This window comes from Seriola aureovittata, chromosome 12 (genome assembly GCF_021018895.1).
Source record: "Seriola aureovittata isolate HTS-2021-v1 ecotype China chromosome 12, ASM2101889v1, whole genome shotgun sequence".
Taxonomy (NCBI): domain Eukaryota; kingdom Metazoa; phylum Chordata; class Actinopteri; order Carangiformes; family Carangidae; genus Seriola; species Seriola aureovittata.
Window position 1 is genome coordinate 6,755,772 of NC_079375.1, and position 16,278 is coordinate 6,772,049.

The 16,278-nt window shown below is 38.5% G+C and overlaps 2 protein-coding genes and 1 long non-coding RNA gene across 4 annotated transcripts; 2 read left to right on the forward strand and 1 right to left on the reverse strand.

Annotated features, from left to right (window-relative positions):
- The first annotated feature begins 834 nt into the window (after positions 1-834).
- ltb4r2b (leukotriene B4 receptor 2b) lies at positions 835-9,669 on the forward strand. The gene is made up of 5 exons (XM_056390311.1): positions 835-1,173; positions 4,106-4,700; positions 6,757-6,957; positions 7,070-7,113; positions 7,900-9,669. The coding sequence occupies exons 2-5, from the start codon at positions 4,122-4,124 to the stop codon at positions 8,156-8,158; spliced, it is 1,083 nt and encodes a 360-aa protein (XP_056246286.1). The 5' UTR covers positions 835-1,173; positions 4,106-4,121; the 3' UTR covers positions 8,159-9,669.
- Positions 9,670-9,757: 88 nt separating this feature from the next.
- LOC130178245 (uncharacterized) lies at positions 9,758-11,623 on the reverse strand. Its single transcript, XR_008829135.1, has 2 exons — positions 11,005-11,623; positions 9,758-10,006 (listed from the first exon to the last, which is right to left on the reverse strand). It is a non-coding gene; the product is annotated as an uncharacterized LOC130178245 (long non-coding RNA).
- A 738-nt stretch (positions 11,624-12,361) lies between these two features.
- sdr39u1 (short chain dehydrogenase/reductase family 39U, member 1) lies at positions 12,362-16,271 on the forward strand. 2 transcript variants are annotated; one of them, XM_056392403.1, is made up of 6 exons: positions 12,362-12,499; positions 13,550-13,656; positions 13,781-13,863; positions 14,295-14,416; positions 14,513-14,665; positions 15,477-16,271. In XM_056392403.1, exons 1-6 carry the CDS (start codon positions 12,484-12,486, stop codon positions 15,902-15,904), a joined length of 909 nt encoding a protein of 302 aa, XP_056248378.1. In that variant the 5' UTR covers positions 12,362-12,483; the 3' UTR covers positions 15,905-16,271. The 2 variants fall into 2 exon arrangements, with proteins under 2 accessions (XP_056248378.1, XP_056248377.1); XM_056392402.1 differs by having other exon boundaries at positions 14,295-14,665.
- The last annotated feature ends 7 nt before the right edge of the window (positions 16,272-16,278 follow it).

Here is a 16,278-nt window from a genome sequence, read left to right on the forward strand (position 1 = left end):
TATTTTTAACCACTTTGTCCACTAAATAATCTTTGTAACTGTATAACATAGTTGTATTAATTTACCAACTTACAACATGTCCGGGACTGAGATGTCCGGGATTTATATTTTTAGCCACACTACTTCTGAGGCACTATGTAGGTCAATGTCGGCCTGTCAGTCAGTCCACCGCTTTGGTCCAGACTGAAATATGCCTAAAACCATAGGACAGACTGACACAAAATTGTTTACAGACATTCGTGGTCTCCTGAAGATGAATCCCAATAACTTTGATGAACCATTTTAGTGTCATATTATTTGTAGTATGTGTTGAAAGTAGAAACTATTCCCTGGTATTTGATCAAACCGCAATAATGTGAGCAAGAAACCAAGAAGACATCAGACTAAAAAGAGGCATATTTGGGAATTACCCTCAAGTGTAATCTTAAACATTTCCTCAGAAGGTACAAATTCAAGTTCCATTTAAGCTTCTCTATGGCCAGATAAAGTTGTTTGCCCCTTTCCTGTGTGTAAGCGTGAAGCTACAATAATGTGAATGATGTCACTGAACAAGGGTGTGCATGTTTAGCAAACTTTAATTGGAAGGATGGAAGTCCTGGAGCTTCTTCTTGTGGAAACCAACATTCCTGTAAGTGTTAGACTTGTATGAACTAGTGAGCGTGAGTTTTTATGTGTGTGTGTGTGTGTGCGCGCTCTGTGTATGTGTGTCCACATGCATGACACAGCTTTGAATCAACTTACTGTTCCTTCACATTATGCAAGAATTATTGACTCACAGAAAATGAAAAGTGCCTCTGGACACAGAAGATATAGATTTTAATACGTGACGCTGGGACATGTTTTCAAGAAGAATGCATTTTTGTTTACAAAAAAGTCCATTATGTATACAGTGATATAGCACAGATTCTTTCCACAAGATGCTCATATATAGAGAAGAATACCGAGCACTGAAGTCAGTGAGCGTTTTAAGGAAGGACACACCTCTGTGCCTCCTTGTCTTGAACCACAGCATGTTGCAGCCTGTGAGGGAGGATGTGATTCAGTTTATAATGGGCTGAGCTAACAGAGACAAGGGAGAAGAGAAACACTGTAAGAGCCGGACAGAGCAGAGAGCGGCAGTGGGATATTTGAATCTGACACACATCACAGAGAGAGACATCAAGTCCGGGAAAGGTCAGTCACTCTTGAACTTCTCAATACCTTGATTTTCAACTTCTTACTGACGTTTTGCTTCAGTCGCTCAGATTTTTCTCCATTTCCATTTTCTATCTTAAAATTATGATTTACTTTTCTTGACCTGATTATTTACACATAGCAGAGTTATTACAAATCTGTGACTCATTATTTTAATACTTGTGGACTAAAGGCTAATCCATCATTCTTACTTCACTGGCAAACAGAGTTTTGGGCAGGAACAAGTGGTTTTGCGGAGTCGTGTTAATTTTCAGTCTTTTTTAAAAAATGTCTCGAGTTTTGTTTTGTTGACTTTGCTGTACTTTACAGTAAAAGTACCATGACTTTATCCCATTTATCAGTTTCTCTTGCACATACTTTTACAGTCCTTTTTCCAACTTTTTTTTGTTCTTCCTGCACTTTGTCCATTACAACAGTATGTTTATCTGGTATATCCATTGAAATATTAGGTCATAAATTGCAGATTCTTGTGTATTTTCCTGATCTGACAGTTAGCACGGTCGCCTCTGGGTTGGAAAAGATTTAGGACACCTGGTTTTATGAAAAACTTCAGTTTTCTTGTAAAGCTGTAATTCCTGAGACACAGTGCTTTCACCTGACAGCATCATTGTGTTGCTTAGACTGGGCTTTCTGTTGCATTTCTCTCCAGTGATGTAAGCCTGGCATTGATTCACGATGTTTACTCGTTCACTCTCATATAAAGCTATAAGGGGAAAATAAACAGTTGGCTTTAGCAGAACCAGAGCAAAAGGAATTATGACTTAAACAGGAAATAAAAACTTGATGTTGTTGTTTTCACATGGGTTAAACACGGTTTTGGGTTTATCATACTGTGATATGACCACTTTCTGAACCAATGACTGTCTCTCTGTATCAATCACGTCTAATATTTCTATTATGATCGGCATATACAAGTCAAGGATACATACAGGGATGTGTTTTTCATTAAAGGTCCCCTTCTGTGACCCCTGCACTCTGTGGGACAAGTTTCCATGTGAAAGGACAGTGAGAAAGACTCCAAAGAAGAGAGAGAAATTAGGACAAGAAACAACAACAACAAAAAAAATAAATAAATAAAAAACGGAAGTGAATCAAAGATGCTATGGTTTGACGCAGTACTGCAAATGTTTGGCATGTCATAGCATGCTGCCTCTACATTCGAGCTACACTGTCGGCTGCATGGTCTGTTGTGAATACTTTAGAGGCTGCGTCAGGGTGGCAGCTAAAATTAGTGGGTAAATGTTTCTTCAGTTACTGTCTCACTCTATTTCCTAGAATATAGCAATCTTTGACAAGTAAGCATGCTCAGACATCTGACAATTAAGATTCGATCAGATTAAATTACAAAGTCTATATTGTCCTCGAGGGGCAATTTGGTTTTCAACAGTAGTCTGTTTTTTTTTAATATCTCTTTTACCACATCTTTACATCATTCACAGTTAGAAATCATTTCCTTCAAGAGGAAATAGATTTTGTACTGAATGTTCCTGTTAACTTTAAAGAAGGGTGATGCAATGTCAATCCTCATCACACACACACACACACACACACGTATCAGAGATATGTGAGGACAGTGAGAACAAAAGAGCTGAGAGGTCAGATTATCAGTCTCAACCTGCCTTTCTTTTTTTTTTTAAAAAACACTTTTTTTTTATATTGGTTGTGTGGTTTGTGTCTATACTTCATCATAGATATGATCAGTGTTGAAATCAGGTCCGTGCATCTGTTTGCATACACAGCAAAATCACTAGTGAATGTGAGGTTAGATAGTTATGTTTGCGAGACAAGAAAGTGTGGGTGATATACTATCATGCCTACCAGCATCTGTCTGTTTATCTCTGCCCCAGTAATACAGTGATAAACAGGTTATTAACAGAGGGAAGTAAAACTGGTTCCATGCAGAAGCCCATTTCTTCCACTTGTAAAAATAATCCACCATGTTTGTGTGTTTTTTTTTACCTATTACCTAATTAGATAGTAAATCATAATTATAAGACAGTATGTCATAATTTTGCAAAGAATCTTTGGTATTTCAAGATTACAAGAACTCATAATTCTGAAATACAGATCTTATGATTCTGAGATAAAGTAAGAAATAAATATTAGAGCTTCCTTCTGTTAGCCTTCATGCCAGGCTAAGCTAATCACCTCCTCACTAAAACTCTGTACTTCACACACAGATATTGGAGTGATATGAATCTTCTCATCTCACTCTATTTAAGAAAGCAGATAAATGTATTTTCTGCAAAGCTGACCAACTCTTACAGGACAGAAAGTGGTAAATTTGAGGGTGATGCTCAGCTCAGCTAAACTCACGACTAAATGCACTTAAAAACTGCACTTGGACTAGTCATGAGAGGGGCAACCACGAGTTTGTCAAATTCTGGATATTGAGAGAATATAGAAGAGTGCAATTGAAACCGAATTTTAATGCAAGACATAGTTGCAAGCTTTTGTGGTTATAAATAGTAGTAAACCATTAATAAAGGGTCAATTACTAATAGGTAAATGGATTCTGGTCCAGATGTCCTGCAGAACATTTCCAGGGGGCAGGCAGTCAAACAGTCCATTGGAGAGCTCAGGATTTTCCACAACCTGGCAACCCAAAAGTTGTTTTATTAATTACTTATCATTGATCTATAAAAGCATGAGTAAATAATTAATAAAGCCATTAATTACAGCTCATGAATCTTTTATAAATGGTGCCTTATCAGAAAGTGATATTAATGTAATGTAAAACGATTATGGTCTAATACAACAGTAGCCTACTGCAATAAATCCTATCCTCATATCACCTTCAGTTTTTGATGAAAAGTGTGAGAGGTGTTGATTCGACTGTATCAACACCTCTCACAGACTGTGTAGATTAGCATCCTGTGTTAGGTTCTAACTTTGTCTCTCGTCCTCAAAGTGATCATTCCCCCATTATGACACCATCCACTTTTATCAACGTGACTAACGGAACAACTACCAAAGAACCTGAGGACGACAGTGTTGTGAGCAATGACTTCTCCACGAGCATGGGTGCCCTCATCCTCGGCTTGGTCTTCCTCCTGGGCGTCCCTGGCAACTTCTTCATCGTCTGGAGCATCCTGGCACGCATCCGACGACGCTCAGTCACCACCATCCTCATCCTCAACCTGGCGTGCGCTGATGGCTTCCTCATGATCCTCACCATCTTCTTCATTATATACTTGGCCATGCAGACATGGGTCTTTGGTAACGAAATGTGTAAAGGCATGTTCTACCTGTGCAACGCCAACATGTACGCGTCCATCTTTCTGATCACACTGATGAGTGTGCACAGGCTGGTGGCTGTGGTGTTTCCAAGGAGACTGTCCTCCTTAGCCAGCAAGAAGATTGTGAGGAGGGTGATTGTAGCCATGTGGATACTGGTCGGGGTCATTGCTATTCCGTCACTGGTGTTTCGGGACGTGAGAAACGACATCGACGAGCGGGGTAAAATAAGACTGGTGTGTGCGCCCAATCACACCCTTCCTACACATGTAAGTAGACGATAGAGCTAACAACTATCATGTTATTAACCTAATTGTTTTCTTGACTAATCAATTAAATGCATGTGCAAAACTAGAACGTCTGAAGCTCTTTTATGCCAGCATGGACAAGGAGTTCAGTTAAGAACTTCTTAAATCCTGATTTGAACTGTTACAATTCAATGACAAGTCCATCTGCTGATGATGATCATGAGATGTAATCAAAAGCTCCAGAAGGGGTAGTAAATTGACCTTGTGTTGAGACTGTTGGCCACTGCTGGCCACATCAAAGCAGCAGAAACAAGTTGTGAACACACTGACAAATCATCACCCTTAAGTTGATATTTTGCACATCTATTTACTTAGACATCCCGGAAGTTACAGAGCAACATTAGCCTTTTTTCCACATTGTCATTTTCCACAATTAATTTGTATCATTACAACATTATCATATAGGGCTGAAAGATATGAAAAAAAGAGTCTCAGCTCACTGTTAAACTGTCTGGTCCGTAAGAGAAAAAGCTAAAAACCCAGTGTACCTTACCTGCTCAGCACCAAACAGCAGACAGACACACTTAACAACTAGCTGCTGAACATAGTGGAGCTAGACATTTCCCTCAGGATGGTAGAGACCAAACCAGAGCTGAAACATACAGGTGTAATTAATCATTTTAATAAAGGCTGCATTTCAGTTATGTGTTCCAGTTCGAGGCTCCTGGTATTGTGCAGGCAGGGCCACTGGCATCACTTACACTTACTAATCCAATTATTAATGCTATCTGTTACACCTGTGCTTTTCTGCCATGAGGTGTCAAAATGTTTGCAGAAAAAAAATATCTGTTGGACTTAAAGGTTCTGGAAACGATCACTAGGTGTCGCACTAGATCACCAGCATTTCAGACCAAAAACAAATGCTCCGTCGACTACTTCGGCCCAACCCCCCCCAGCCCTAGCATTGCCGTGATATACTCCATCCGTGGCAATGCTGACAGTTAGCCACCTACCGATAGCAACATTCACCGAACACATTCATAATATCAGTAACAGCAAGTTAGCTAACTTTATCATGGCTACTGTAGCCGGACACGAATGAAAACACACATAACAGTATGTAGCCAACAAGTTACTTACATACTGCAAAGAAAATCCAGTTCTGAGTGAAGTTGGAGCCCGTTAGCAGCTTGTGAGATTCAGCCACAGGAATTGACTGTTGTGACGGTCCACCGACCTACAGGGATTAGTCCCCATGGTCAGGCCATCAGTTCCTTGCCAGAGGACTTTTTGGACACAAATGTGGTTTCTTCAGTGAAGGAAGCTTTTACCTGAGGGCTGTGGACTGCACTGGTTATCGTGCTTGGGGGTGGTCCCTGTGTGTTTATAAATGAGGGGAGGGCCAACAGTTGGAATAGGAGCCAGTCACATGCACTTACATGAACGCGCCGCCGTCCTGGGGACTAAAACAAAAAGAACAAAGAACTTCTCTGCTCAAGACAACAAACTCCATATTTTTGCATAGAAAATAGTTGTTTATTGATATTTAACCTTTGCCATCAGAATAACTGAAAAAAAAATACTACTGTAGAACAATGCTACATATATTAACTTTGTTTCTTTGCTTGTGCTACTTTGTTTAATCTTTGTTTCATGAATGAACACATAAAGATGTGTTAAAGTGTGCTTTTCATGCTTCTGTATGGGTGGAACAAACAAGTATTTCCATTGTTCAGTCATCCACTGATTTAAAAAAAATAATAATAATGTAAGCAATTTTTCACTTGGTTTTATGAAATGACCAAAAAATAGTGGAAAAAAATGGAAATCACAATTTTTTTGTTGTTTAAGGTGAAATCTTCAAATGTCTTGTTCGGTCTGACCAACAGTTCAATGGTTTTCAGCTTGCTATGATATACGACAAGGAGAAGCAGCCGATTTTAAACTAACTACAACTACTCATTTCAACTCTTCTGACGTCTTGTTCTCTCTTGTTTTGACAGATCCATTCATGTCTACTGAAACACACGTTATCATTTTTGTGAGCACATCTGTTTTTTTATCCTCCCGTGTGCAGGTACGTTTTCAGTATGCCTTTGAGACAGTGACAGGATTCATCCTTCCTTACGCAATCATCATAACCAGCTACGTCCTCATCCTGAGACGCCTGAGGCAGACCAAGTTCCAGCGAAGGGTCCGCAGCGAGAAACTCATCCTGGCTATTGTGGTGATGTTTGGCGCTTTCTGGCTGCCGTACCACGTTGTCAACATGATACAGGTGTGTGAGGGCATGTTCCCGGTATCGTTTATCACATGAAATCTCTTCACATTTCTGCATTTCTCAACAGTGTGACCCTTCGAATGAACACCATGTTTTTGTTTTGTGTAAGGTTGCGGCCGAGTGGTACGAAATTGGTTCGAGCACAAGAGAAGTGTGAGTAACAAAAGATTTTCGCTGACAGTTGGTATTTTTAATTTACTAGAGATTCACAAAACCAAGACTCTAAAATGTTATACATTATGTTTTGCCCAATGTCACACGTTTAGCTTTTGCACAATTATTCTTTGCAACATTCTTACAAGCACAAATGCAAACAACTCATCCTGTTTGGTTATGTATCTCTTAAACTAAATGCCTGTTGATCATTTTTTCATGGTTGATATGAAGATCAGTTGTTTTACTGAGAGAATTTCATGACTTTTAATATATTAAAAACTGTCTGGATATTCTTATGAGGAATAAATTTTACTTTGTTGCCAACATTGTGAAAACTAAAGCTTTTTATATTTGGCAAATTCAACAGTATTTGTAGTCATTTTGTGTTTCTTTGTAGTTTGTGCTTATTTCATGTCCCTTGTTTTAGTTTTGTGTCTCTCTGTAGCCTTTTCGCTTCTGATTGTACTTGTTTTGTGTGTTTATAGTCGTGAGGTTAGTTTGTGCCTCTTTGTGATCATTTTGTGTCTTTTTGGCCCCTTTGCAACTGTTTAGTGTTTCATTCAGTGATATTTTTTTAGGTGAAAGCCCTTTAACGAGCCTGTTCAGTAATCAATCCGTGGATATACTGTATTTACACAGTATTTATTCATAATTTGAGAGGAAGATGTTTAAAGTTAAGCTCCCAACAACACAGCCAAACTTCAACATCATTTTTCTCAATCCCTAAATATAGCTTTTGTTTTAGTTGATGCTGTGGTCTGAAACGTCTCTGTTTATCTGCAGATTGGAACATATCTCGAAGTCCAGTCGTGCGGTGACCTCAGCTTTGGCCTTCATCAGCAGCTGCGCCAATCCCGTCCTCTACACCTTCGCTGGGAAGTCCTATATAAAGCAGAATGGCTTCGCCTTCATGGCTAAGCTCTTTGAGGGCATATCGGAACAAACAGGAACCAAAAAGAGTCGGTCCATGGGTAAAGACACTGTGGGAACCAGTATTCTTGATTCCAGCACAGGGTGTAACTCTGTACAAAATGGGAGATGAGGTTTGAATGAAAGATGCCAAACTGCATGTGGAGTGTGCAGATTTAGGTTAAAGCAAGATTTGAGCCTGATTTTGCTGTGCTTAAATACAGACAAACCCAAAGCACCAGCTCAGAGCTGAACATTCAAATTTTGTTTTGCGGATAGTTTGACTGGAAATCGGTGCTCCAGCCACAAGAAATGATACTGTATGTACCTGACCTGTATATCAGAACTGTCTTTTTTTTTTTTTTACATTTGTATTTTATTCCATTTTGTGGCAGTTACAGAGAATAACACTTGGAAAATGAAAACAATTTAAAATAACTAATAACTACAACATACAGTACCTTGGGAAGCAATTGCAAACTTTACTTTAAATCCTGCTATTCAGCATTTATATTCAGTATGTAAATGTTTCATAAATGGTTTACAACACAGAATAATGTCATTTTACACAGCTATAAATGACATTTTCAGGTATTTAGAATTAGCCTACAGTATTTGCCCACAATTATAACTATGGGCACATACATGTACTATATTGTAAGTTTGTACAGCAGCCTCCACTCTTGTGTGTCCACAGGAGTTAGTTGACAAATGAATGATTATATCTGCTTACTACATTATAGTGTCACACACTATTACGTGTTTTTTTTTTTGTTGTTTTTTTACTGCCTAAAAATGCTAGCTAGGGGAACTTTTGTTCTGTTGTTTCCGGACCTTCAGATAAATGACATGCATTTGCAACTTATCTATACAGTCTTGTTTTAGGCCAAAGAGATTCCTCAACCACTTATTTTCTTTTAGCCAATCAGTACTACGAATTTCATCACAACACGAATGACACATTCACTCTTGAAATACTTGTCTTGGAGGGTAGATCACTTTTTCCTCTTTGAAATGTCAATACCTGAACTAGGACATGTTGCAAAAGCTCTGAACCAACTTTTTGGGCAAACTGCCACCCAGTTTTCCACTAGATTGGGCAATAAGATCGTAAATGAAATCTTGGAGCCACAAACTCTGTCTCCATTTGAATTTATTTACTGTATGTCAGTTTGTCAATGAGAATTTAAGTTTTATCATTTCATATTTTGATTCAATTTCATAATGCAGTAATGACAATTGTTACCAGTTGTCCACTGATGTATTGCTTTTAAAAAAAAAAAAAAAAAAAAAAAAAAAAATCACTGTACTACACTTTTTTTTAATGCTTTAAGATTTTCTTTTTATGCCTGATTTAGTGTTTTATTGCGCAAGTCAGACCTTTAAATGGTACCTCTGATTATGATTTTACTATTCTATACACAAGCAGAAGTTGCATTAATCGCATCTAAAAAATAATCAGCCAGCCTCACGATCCTTGAATGTAGATTGCACTAGATACCCAGCTTTGCACATAAAAGGTTAAAAATGTTAACTGCTTAAAGATTTGATACGTTTGCTCAGCTATGTTTTCATTGATGCCTAAAGCAGCTAGATTTTTTTTCTACCATGACTGTCAATAAAATGTTACTGTGCCACTTTTCAGACTTAGTTACCAATATCCAACCAAACACCACACCCACACATTTCTCCACTTTACCAGCTCTGATTTTCAAATGAATTCAATACACAGTTTAACACTTTCAGCTTTATTTAGCAATGAATTTCACAGTCCATACATTGTCACAAGATTACACTCAGTGGCCACTTTACTTCATTGTAGAGTCTAATTCAATTCATACAATATCTGCCATATTTTTTAACATTTATGAAATTCCTAAATGGACAGATTGATATCCCTGAAGTTTAACTGACCTGGTGTTACACTGTGATGATTAAGTGTTACCTTAATGTTTTGAGCAGTGTATATCCAGGACCGGCTCTGAAATCCAAAAAGAAAACACAACAGGTTAGTCTCAACTTGCAATATGATGAGCACCATACTACTATCTGTACTGTCAAACCCATCAGTGCAGTGAAAGAATAATCATGAGGTTCAGGTGAAACACGGACTCACATGCAACTCATCATCAAGGTTTGACTGTATAAAAGTGGCTTTGAGGTGCAGATCAGAAGTCCCCACAATACCCCCCCCCCCCCCAGTGTAAATGATGCCTGGCAATATTACTCTCAAGTCCTGCACAGCAGAACCAATTATCCCAAATTCGATCATTTCTGATTATTGACTAATGAATTAATTCTGAAACAGGCCACATTCTGCATAATGAGTACTACTCCCCTAAATATAAAAGGAAAACATTGTACTATTTACACATTAGTCTGCAGATTCAAATACAATGTACTGTTAAAGATTAAACAAGTGGTTTCCATCCCGTTTGCCTTGCAACCCCCTTTTGAACAAACAGTATGGAGTTGGGGCCCTTTGTCACATGCTTCAGATTTGATTGATCATTTCCGCTATAGATACATTTCCTGCAGATTCTCAGCAAAGAGAATCATCTAAATGATTGTTTAAGGCCCAAAGTGGAGCTAAAACTAGCTCACATTTCACAATAAGTTTAACAGAGTACCTTTAAAATTGTACTTAAGTACAACACATGAGAAAATGTTCGTATTTTCTAACCGTGAAAGTAATTCATAAAATAGGCATTTAAACCCAGCACACCTGATGGTTCATTAAGATACTAATTTAGTCATTTTAACCCAAAGGCACCGTTTACTCGGATTCATCCTTCTATCTCCAGCTGTAAATTTCAGCTAATTAGTAACAGAAAAAAACCCCACGAGGTCGGAGGAAGCAGCAAGCTAACAATGATAATCTGTGCGGAAAACAACCGCAACAAACAGCCACCGGCGGACACATAAATTCACCAGCTGCAATGCTATCAAAGTAATTAGATACAAATCGCCAACAAGTACCGTGGATGAAGCTTAACACGTGCTGGTTTCCATCTCTCCGTCGACACACGACCGACCTCCACCACCGCAACAAGGAAGAGAGGCCGCTAATGAGGCTGAGGCTCAATTTATCTCTTTATCAAAACCACGTGTTTGCTGTCCTTCGTCACAAAACAGCTTCCAGAAAACTTCCGGGTCTGCTGCAGAATAAAATAATTAAACTAATACTTATAATCTTTTGATCAAAAATGCATTATAATTACTGCATTTCATTCTCAGAGCAGTTTTATTCTAGTGACTGTGTCGGTATTAGTGAATTATAAAACTTATATCAACAAACATACGGATATCATTCAGCAGCTGGAGGGTCACTGCTATGCACACAAACGTTTCTAAACTAATAAAATATATACATAATTGATCAAATATACAAATAATGGTTAGAAATGTATCAAATAAAACATACACGATTGTTCTTCATAATATTGTGAGACATTAGCTTTTGTGTTGTTGTACCTTATATTCCCCCCCTTTTGATTTATTGTGTATTTTGTTTGTAGCGTTTTGTTTGGTCTGTGATTATACTGGCAACTGAATTTCATTTATGTTATAGCTGTTTTTATCATGCTGTGAACCATTAACCAAACTGGACAAAAATATATCAATTAAAATGATTTACAATAAAACAGATAAATAATAAAGATTTATTTATACTTATTAAATATATACACAATGAAGTAAAAATTCAACTTAATTAAGTAGATTACAGTTGTCGTTAGTTTTACATCTCTGCTCCCTGAGTTCAAGGATGAATCACTGAATGGGCCGATCGAGCACAGGCCCAGGCCCCCCGAGGAGACTGGGGGCCCTTGGATCAGAGCTTCATATGAAGTGACATTAACATTTCTTGTTGGAAAGTCATTTAAGAATAAGAGACACAAAAATTAGTTTTAAAAAATCATGCAAAACAACTACAAAGAGATGTAAAATAGGCACAATGAGCACAAAATGAGTATGCCTTGACAAAAAATTATGATATAGAAATGCAAAATAACCCCATAAAGAGACAGAAAGAGAGTTTAATAGATGCAAAATGACCACACAGAGACAGTTAACGACCAAAAAGGTACACAAAAAGAGTATCAACAGACACAAAACAACTAAAAGTATTTACAAAAGAACCACAAGGGAAAACAAAACGACATAGATTCCCTAAATGAATACACATGACTTCAGTAAGTAAATATTAAGAGACAACTGACTGCTGTTTAAATAAACCCGTGATTGAATGTCATCTGTTATTTTAAAGCACATTCCCATATAAAGCTCCTTTTAAACTACAAAGTGACGTAACTGGTAGCAGAAGTTACGGAACTCCTCTTGGTCCAAAAGGGCTAAAACGCAACTCACTGATATAACAGAGCGGTGCAGCCATAAAGATACGGTGTAACGTGCAACGACGTTGTTATTTAATTACGATTGGACTGTAATTCGGTGACCATGAGAGTCTTAATAGGTATGTACGATTTCTAAAGAATTACATCTTTTTTATTTTTTATAAAGTGGTTCGGAAAGGTCAATGTGACATAACGCTACCTGCTAGCTTTTAGCATTGCAATCGTAAAGGCATAAAGTGAGACTTGTGCATCTAAGTTCCGTGTGCATTTTGTTTACCCAGAAGATAACAGTAAAAATATGCCAGCTATGTGATTAAACCTAGAAAACTGCCACCTCGTGGGTTAACTGTTACACAAAGCTAAGATTGATAAAGTAATGCACAAGTCCTGTTTTGTAAGCATGTATAGTGCGCATGCGCACTGCTCTGGCTATCAGGCGCTTTCAATGTGACAATAGAAAGGATATTTACATTTAAAAATATACTGACAAGTGTTTCTATTATTTTCTGCGTCTCATTTATCAGTGGGAGTAGACTTAGCACCACAAACCACATCCTCTAAATCTGACCATTACTTTCATGAAGGTAGCATTTATCACAGGAGTGTGTGTTGTATTAGACGGCATTAGTTTTAGCTAGGTATACCTAAAGATTGATTTCAAGGTCCTCATATACAAAGGCCTTAATGGGCAAGGACCAAGCTACATTGCTAACGCCCTGATTAACTATGTACCCTTGAGAACACTGAGGTCATCCACTGCTGATTCATTGAAGGTTCCCAGCAACAGCCATAGGAAAATTGGGGATGCAGACTTTGGCAGTTACAGCTGTTCATTATTTTATCTCATTTTACATCAATGTTTTCGATGTTTTTCATTTTAGATTAATGCTTTTAACAATGTTCAGTTCTTTTTATGTCTTTTCTTTTCATGTGAAGCACTTGGTGCATGTCGTTTCTTTATTATAAAGTACTTTGTGCTACATTTCTTGCATGAAAGGTGCTAAACAAATAAAGTTTAATATTATCATTATTATTATTATTATTATTAATAATGGAAACTGGTGTGTATAATATTTACTAATATTAGTAAGAAATATAACTTAATTTTCTCTCAGATATATTGTAACTGATAACTATTGGATTCTATGTGCATCTTGTCTTCCTTGCAGGAGGGGGATCTGGCTTTGTGGGCCGTGAGCTGACTCGTCTGCTCAGAGATAAAGGTCACGAGGTCACAGTGATATCTCGCCAGCCTGGTCCAGGGAAAATAACATGGGTGTGATCTTTGTTTAATTCAGAGTAATGGTAAAACAGCAGGGAATGGGGTTGGTTTATGAGCTCCTGACTCACCTCTGCGACTAATGAGATACCATTAACTGTACTCATCTGTGCTCCTGCAGGGCGAATTGGAGTCCAGCGGCCTCCCACCTTGTGAAGGCGCCGTCAACTTGGCTGGAGAGAATCTCATGAACCCGCTGCGATGGTGAACAAATACAGATTTTCATTTCTCAGATCCTAAGCTGACCCATTCAAGTTGGTTGGTTTCATGTGACTAACAGTTAAAAACCCCATACATATAGTTACTATCAAAATGCATATGATGAGGAAAAGTATAAATTCCTGAAATCTGAAAAGCTGGAACCAGCAAATGTACAGCACTTCAAAAAATTGACTAAAACATTAGTAGACTATCAACATAGTTGGCGATCAGTTTTTTTTGTTAATGCACGTATCAATTAATCAACTAATTGTTAAGCTCTAAAAATAAGCAGAGCCTGAGTGACAACCACATACAGCTGCACTGTTTAACATGTAGTGTTAATCACAGCTTGGATTTTCTCAGTAACTAACACAAATAGATGTTTATTGTAGCTGGATCTCAATCTGCTGATCTGTTGTTACTTTTGCCTCCAGGTGGAACGAAAGCTATAAAAAAGATTTGTTCTCCAGTCGCATTGATACTACAAAAGCTCTGGCTCAAGCCATTGCTGCCTCCCCCAGCCCCCCTCACTCCTGGGTGCTGGTATCAGGTGTAGGTGAGTGTTTGCCTAATGACAAAAACTCAAAAGTTCTCATATGCTGCTCGGAGCAAAGCTGTTGTATATTTCCCTCTTTGCTTTTTATGTCCACAGCTTGTTACCAACCCAGTCTGACAGCTAAGTACACAGAAGACAGTCAGTGGACACCATTTGACCTCCTCTCCAAACTCGTCAAAGAGTGGGAGGCCTCAGCACTTCTGCCTGAGACTGTGGCACAAAACACCAAGCAAGTCGTCATCAGACCTGGTAAGTAGAAACTGCATTTTTACAGACTAAAAATTCTGAAAGTGAACATTAATGCCCATAAAGGGTTGTTGCAGCTTCAGAAAGTTTTACATTGTTTTCATGTTTTATCAAAAACAGGCTGGTTTGTGACATGAGATTGGAAGGAAAAGGTGTATTCGGTGATTTCACCTTCTCTGGAAGGAGTTCTTGCTCACTGTTGTTTGAGAGTAGTTGATATATTGGTTCTTATATTTAAAAGTCTAATTTCTTTTATGTCCACAATTTTGATTTGGTGTACCTGCAGGGTCTTGAGTGATTACACTCTCCTGTTTGATATCATGGGTTTGACATTACAATAATCTACACAACCACATATTGGATGATTTCTGTTCTGATCTAATGTGCCACAGTTGTCTAGAATGAGAAAAACTAAACACAAAACATCAAAATAATGATCCAAAAACCTACAACCCTCCCTTGTGCTCTATCATCCTATCTACCACCACCCCTCCTCCTTTCTTTGCAATTTCCCCCAAGGTTACCCATCAGATGACAAACACAATAACATTACATGTAGTTTAATATTTTAATTAATTTAATTATTTCAGTCAACATAACTTTCAATTAAAGTAATTAAAAACCATACTGAGTATCTACATCCAAAAACTGTTATTAATATTTCCTGTAAGATGATAACTGTACATCAGAAATATCAATAACTTCGGTGTATCTTAGAAAAACAAGGAATCAAAAATTAAAAGTACTAAAAGGCGGTTTTGTATCGCTAATTTAAATACATTGCCTTGTTGTTCTTCCTCCCTCCCTCCACCAGGGGCAGTGCTGGGTCGCGATGGTGGCGCTATGAAGCAAATGCTGCTGCCCTTCTGGCTCGGCCTCGGGGGCACTCTGGGGTCAGGGAGCCAGCCGTTCCCATGGATCCACGTCTCTGACCTGGCAGGAATCATCGCCCACGCCCTGGAGCCCCCCACCGACACTCCCTCCCCTTCACAGCAGGTGTTTAATGGAGTCGCACCCGCGCTGAACACCAACTACGAGTTCACTAAAGAACTGGGCCGGGTTCTGAGGCGGCCCACCATTTTTCCCGTGCCAGGCTTCGTCATGAACGCCCTGATGGGCTCCGAGAGGGCGGTCGTCCTCACGCAGGGACAGAAAGTCGTACCACAGAGGACTTTAGAGGCTGGGTTTCAGTACAAGTACCCGGACTTGAGCTCAGCCCTGAAGGAGATTGTTGGGAGTTAACAGATTTTGGAGGAACGTGTGCTGACTTAATAAATTCTGTAAAGATGCCTTCATACTTACTGTATCATATATAAACAAAAGAAACAAGGATCACAAATGGGTAGACGACACATTTCTGTAAATCTCACATTCTTCAGATCTAAGGACTGCTCGGAAGATGTTTATGTGAGGATGCAATTGTTCAAGCTAAAATCTGTCTGACAGAGCAGGACGTCTTCGGCAAACCACTGAAACACACCTTCATTGATCAATGCCCAAACCTCAGTGTAATCATTTAAGCAATAGAAAGTAATGAAGATCAGTGGCTCTTGGCTTTTGGGATTCTTTCAATAAAGTGATGATATTTATCCAGATGGAGGAGAATACAGGTGAAT

Coding starts and splice junctions, on each gene's coding strand:
- ltb4r2b (XM_056390311.1), top strand. CDS start 4,122: ATGACACCATCCACTTTTATCAACGTGACTAACGGAACAACTACCAAA. Junction 4,701..6,756: donor ATCACACCCTTCCTACACAT/GTAAGTAGACGA, acceptor TCCCGTGTGCAG/GTACGTTTTCAGTATGCCTT. Junction 7,114..7,899: donor GGTTCGAGCACAAGAGAAGT/GTGAGTAACAAA, acceptor GTTTATCTGCAG/ATTGGAACATATCTCGAAGT.
- sdr39u1 (XM_056392402.1), top strand. Junction 13,657..13,780: donor GTCCAGGGAAAATAACATGG/GTGTGATCTTTG, acceptor GTGCTCCTGCAG/GGCGAATTGGAGTCCAGCGG. Junction 14,666..15,476: donor GCAAGTCGTCATCAGACCTG/GTAAGTAGAAAC, acceptor TCCCTCCACCAG/GGGCAGTGCTGGGTCGCGAT.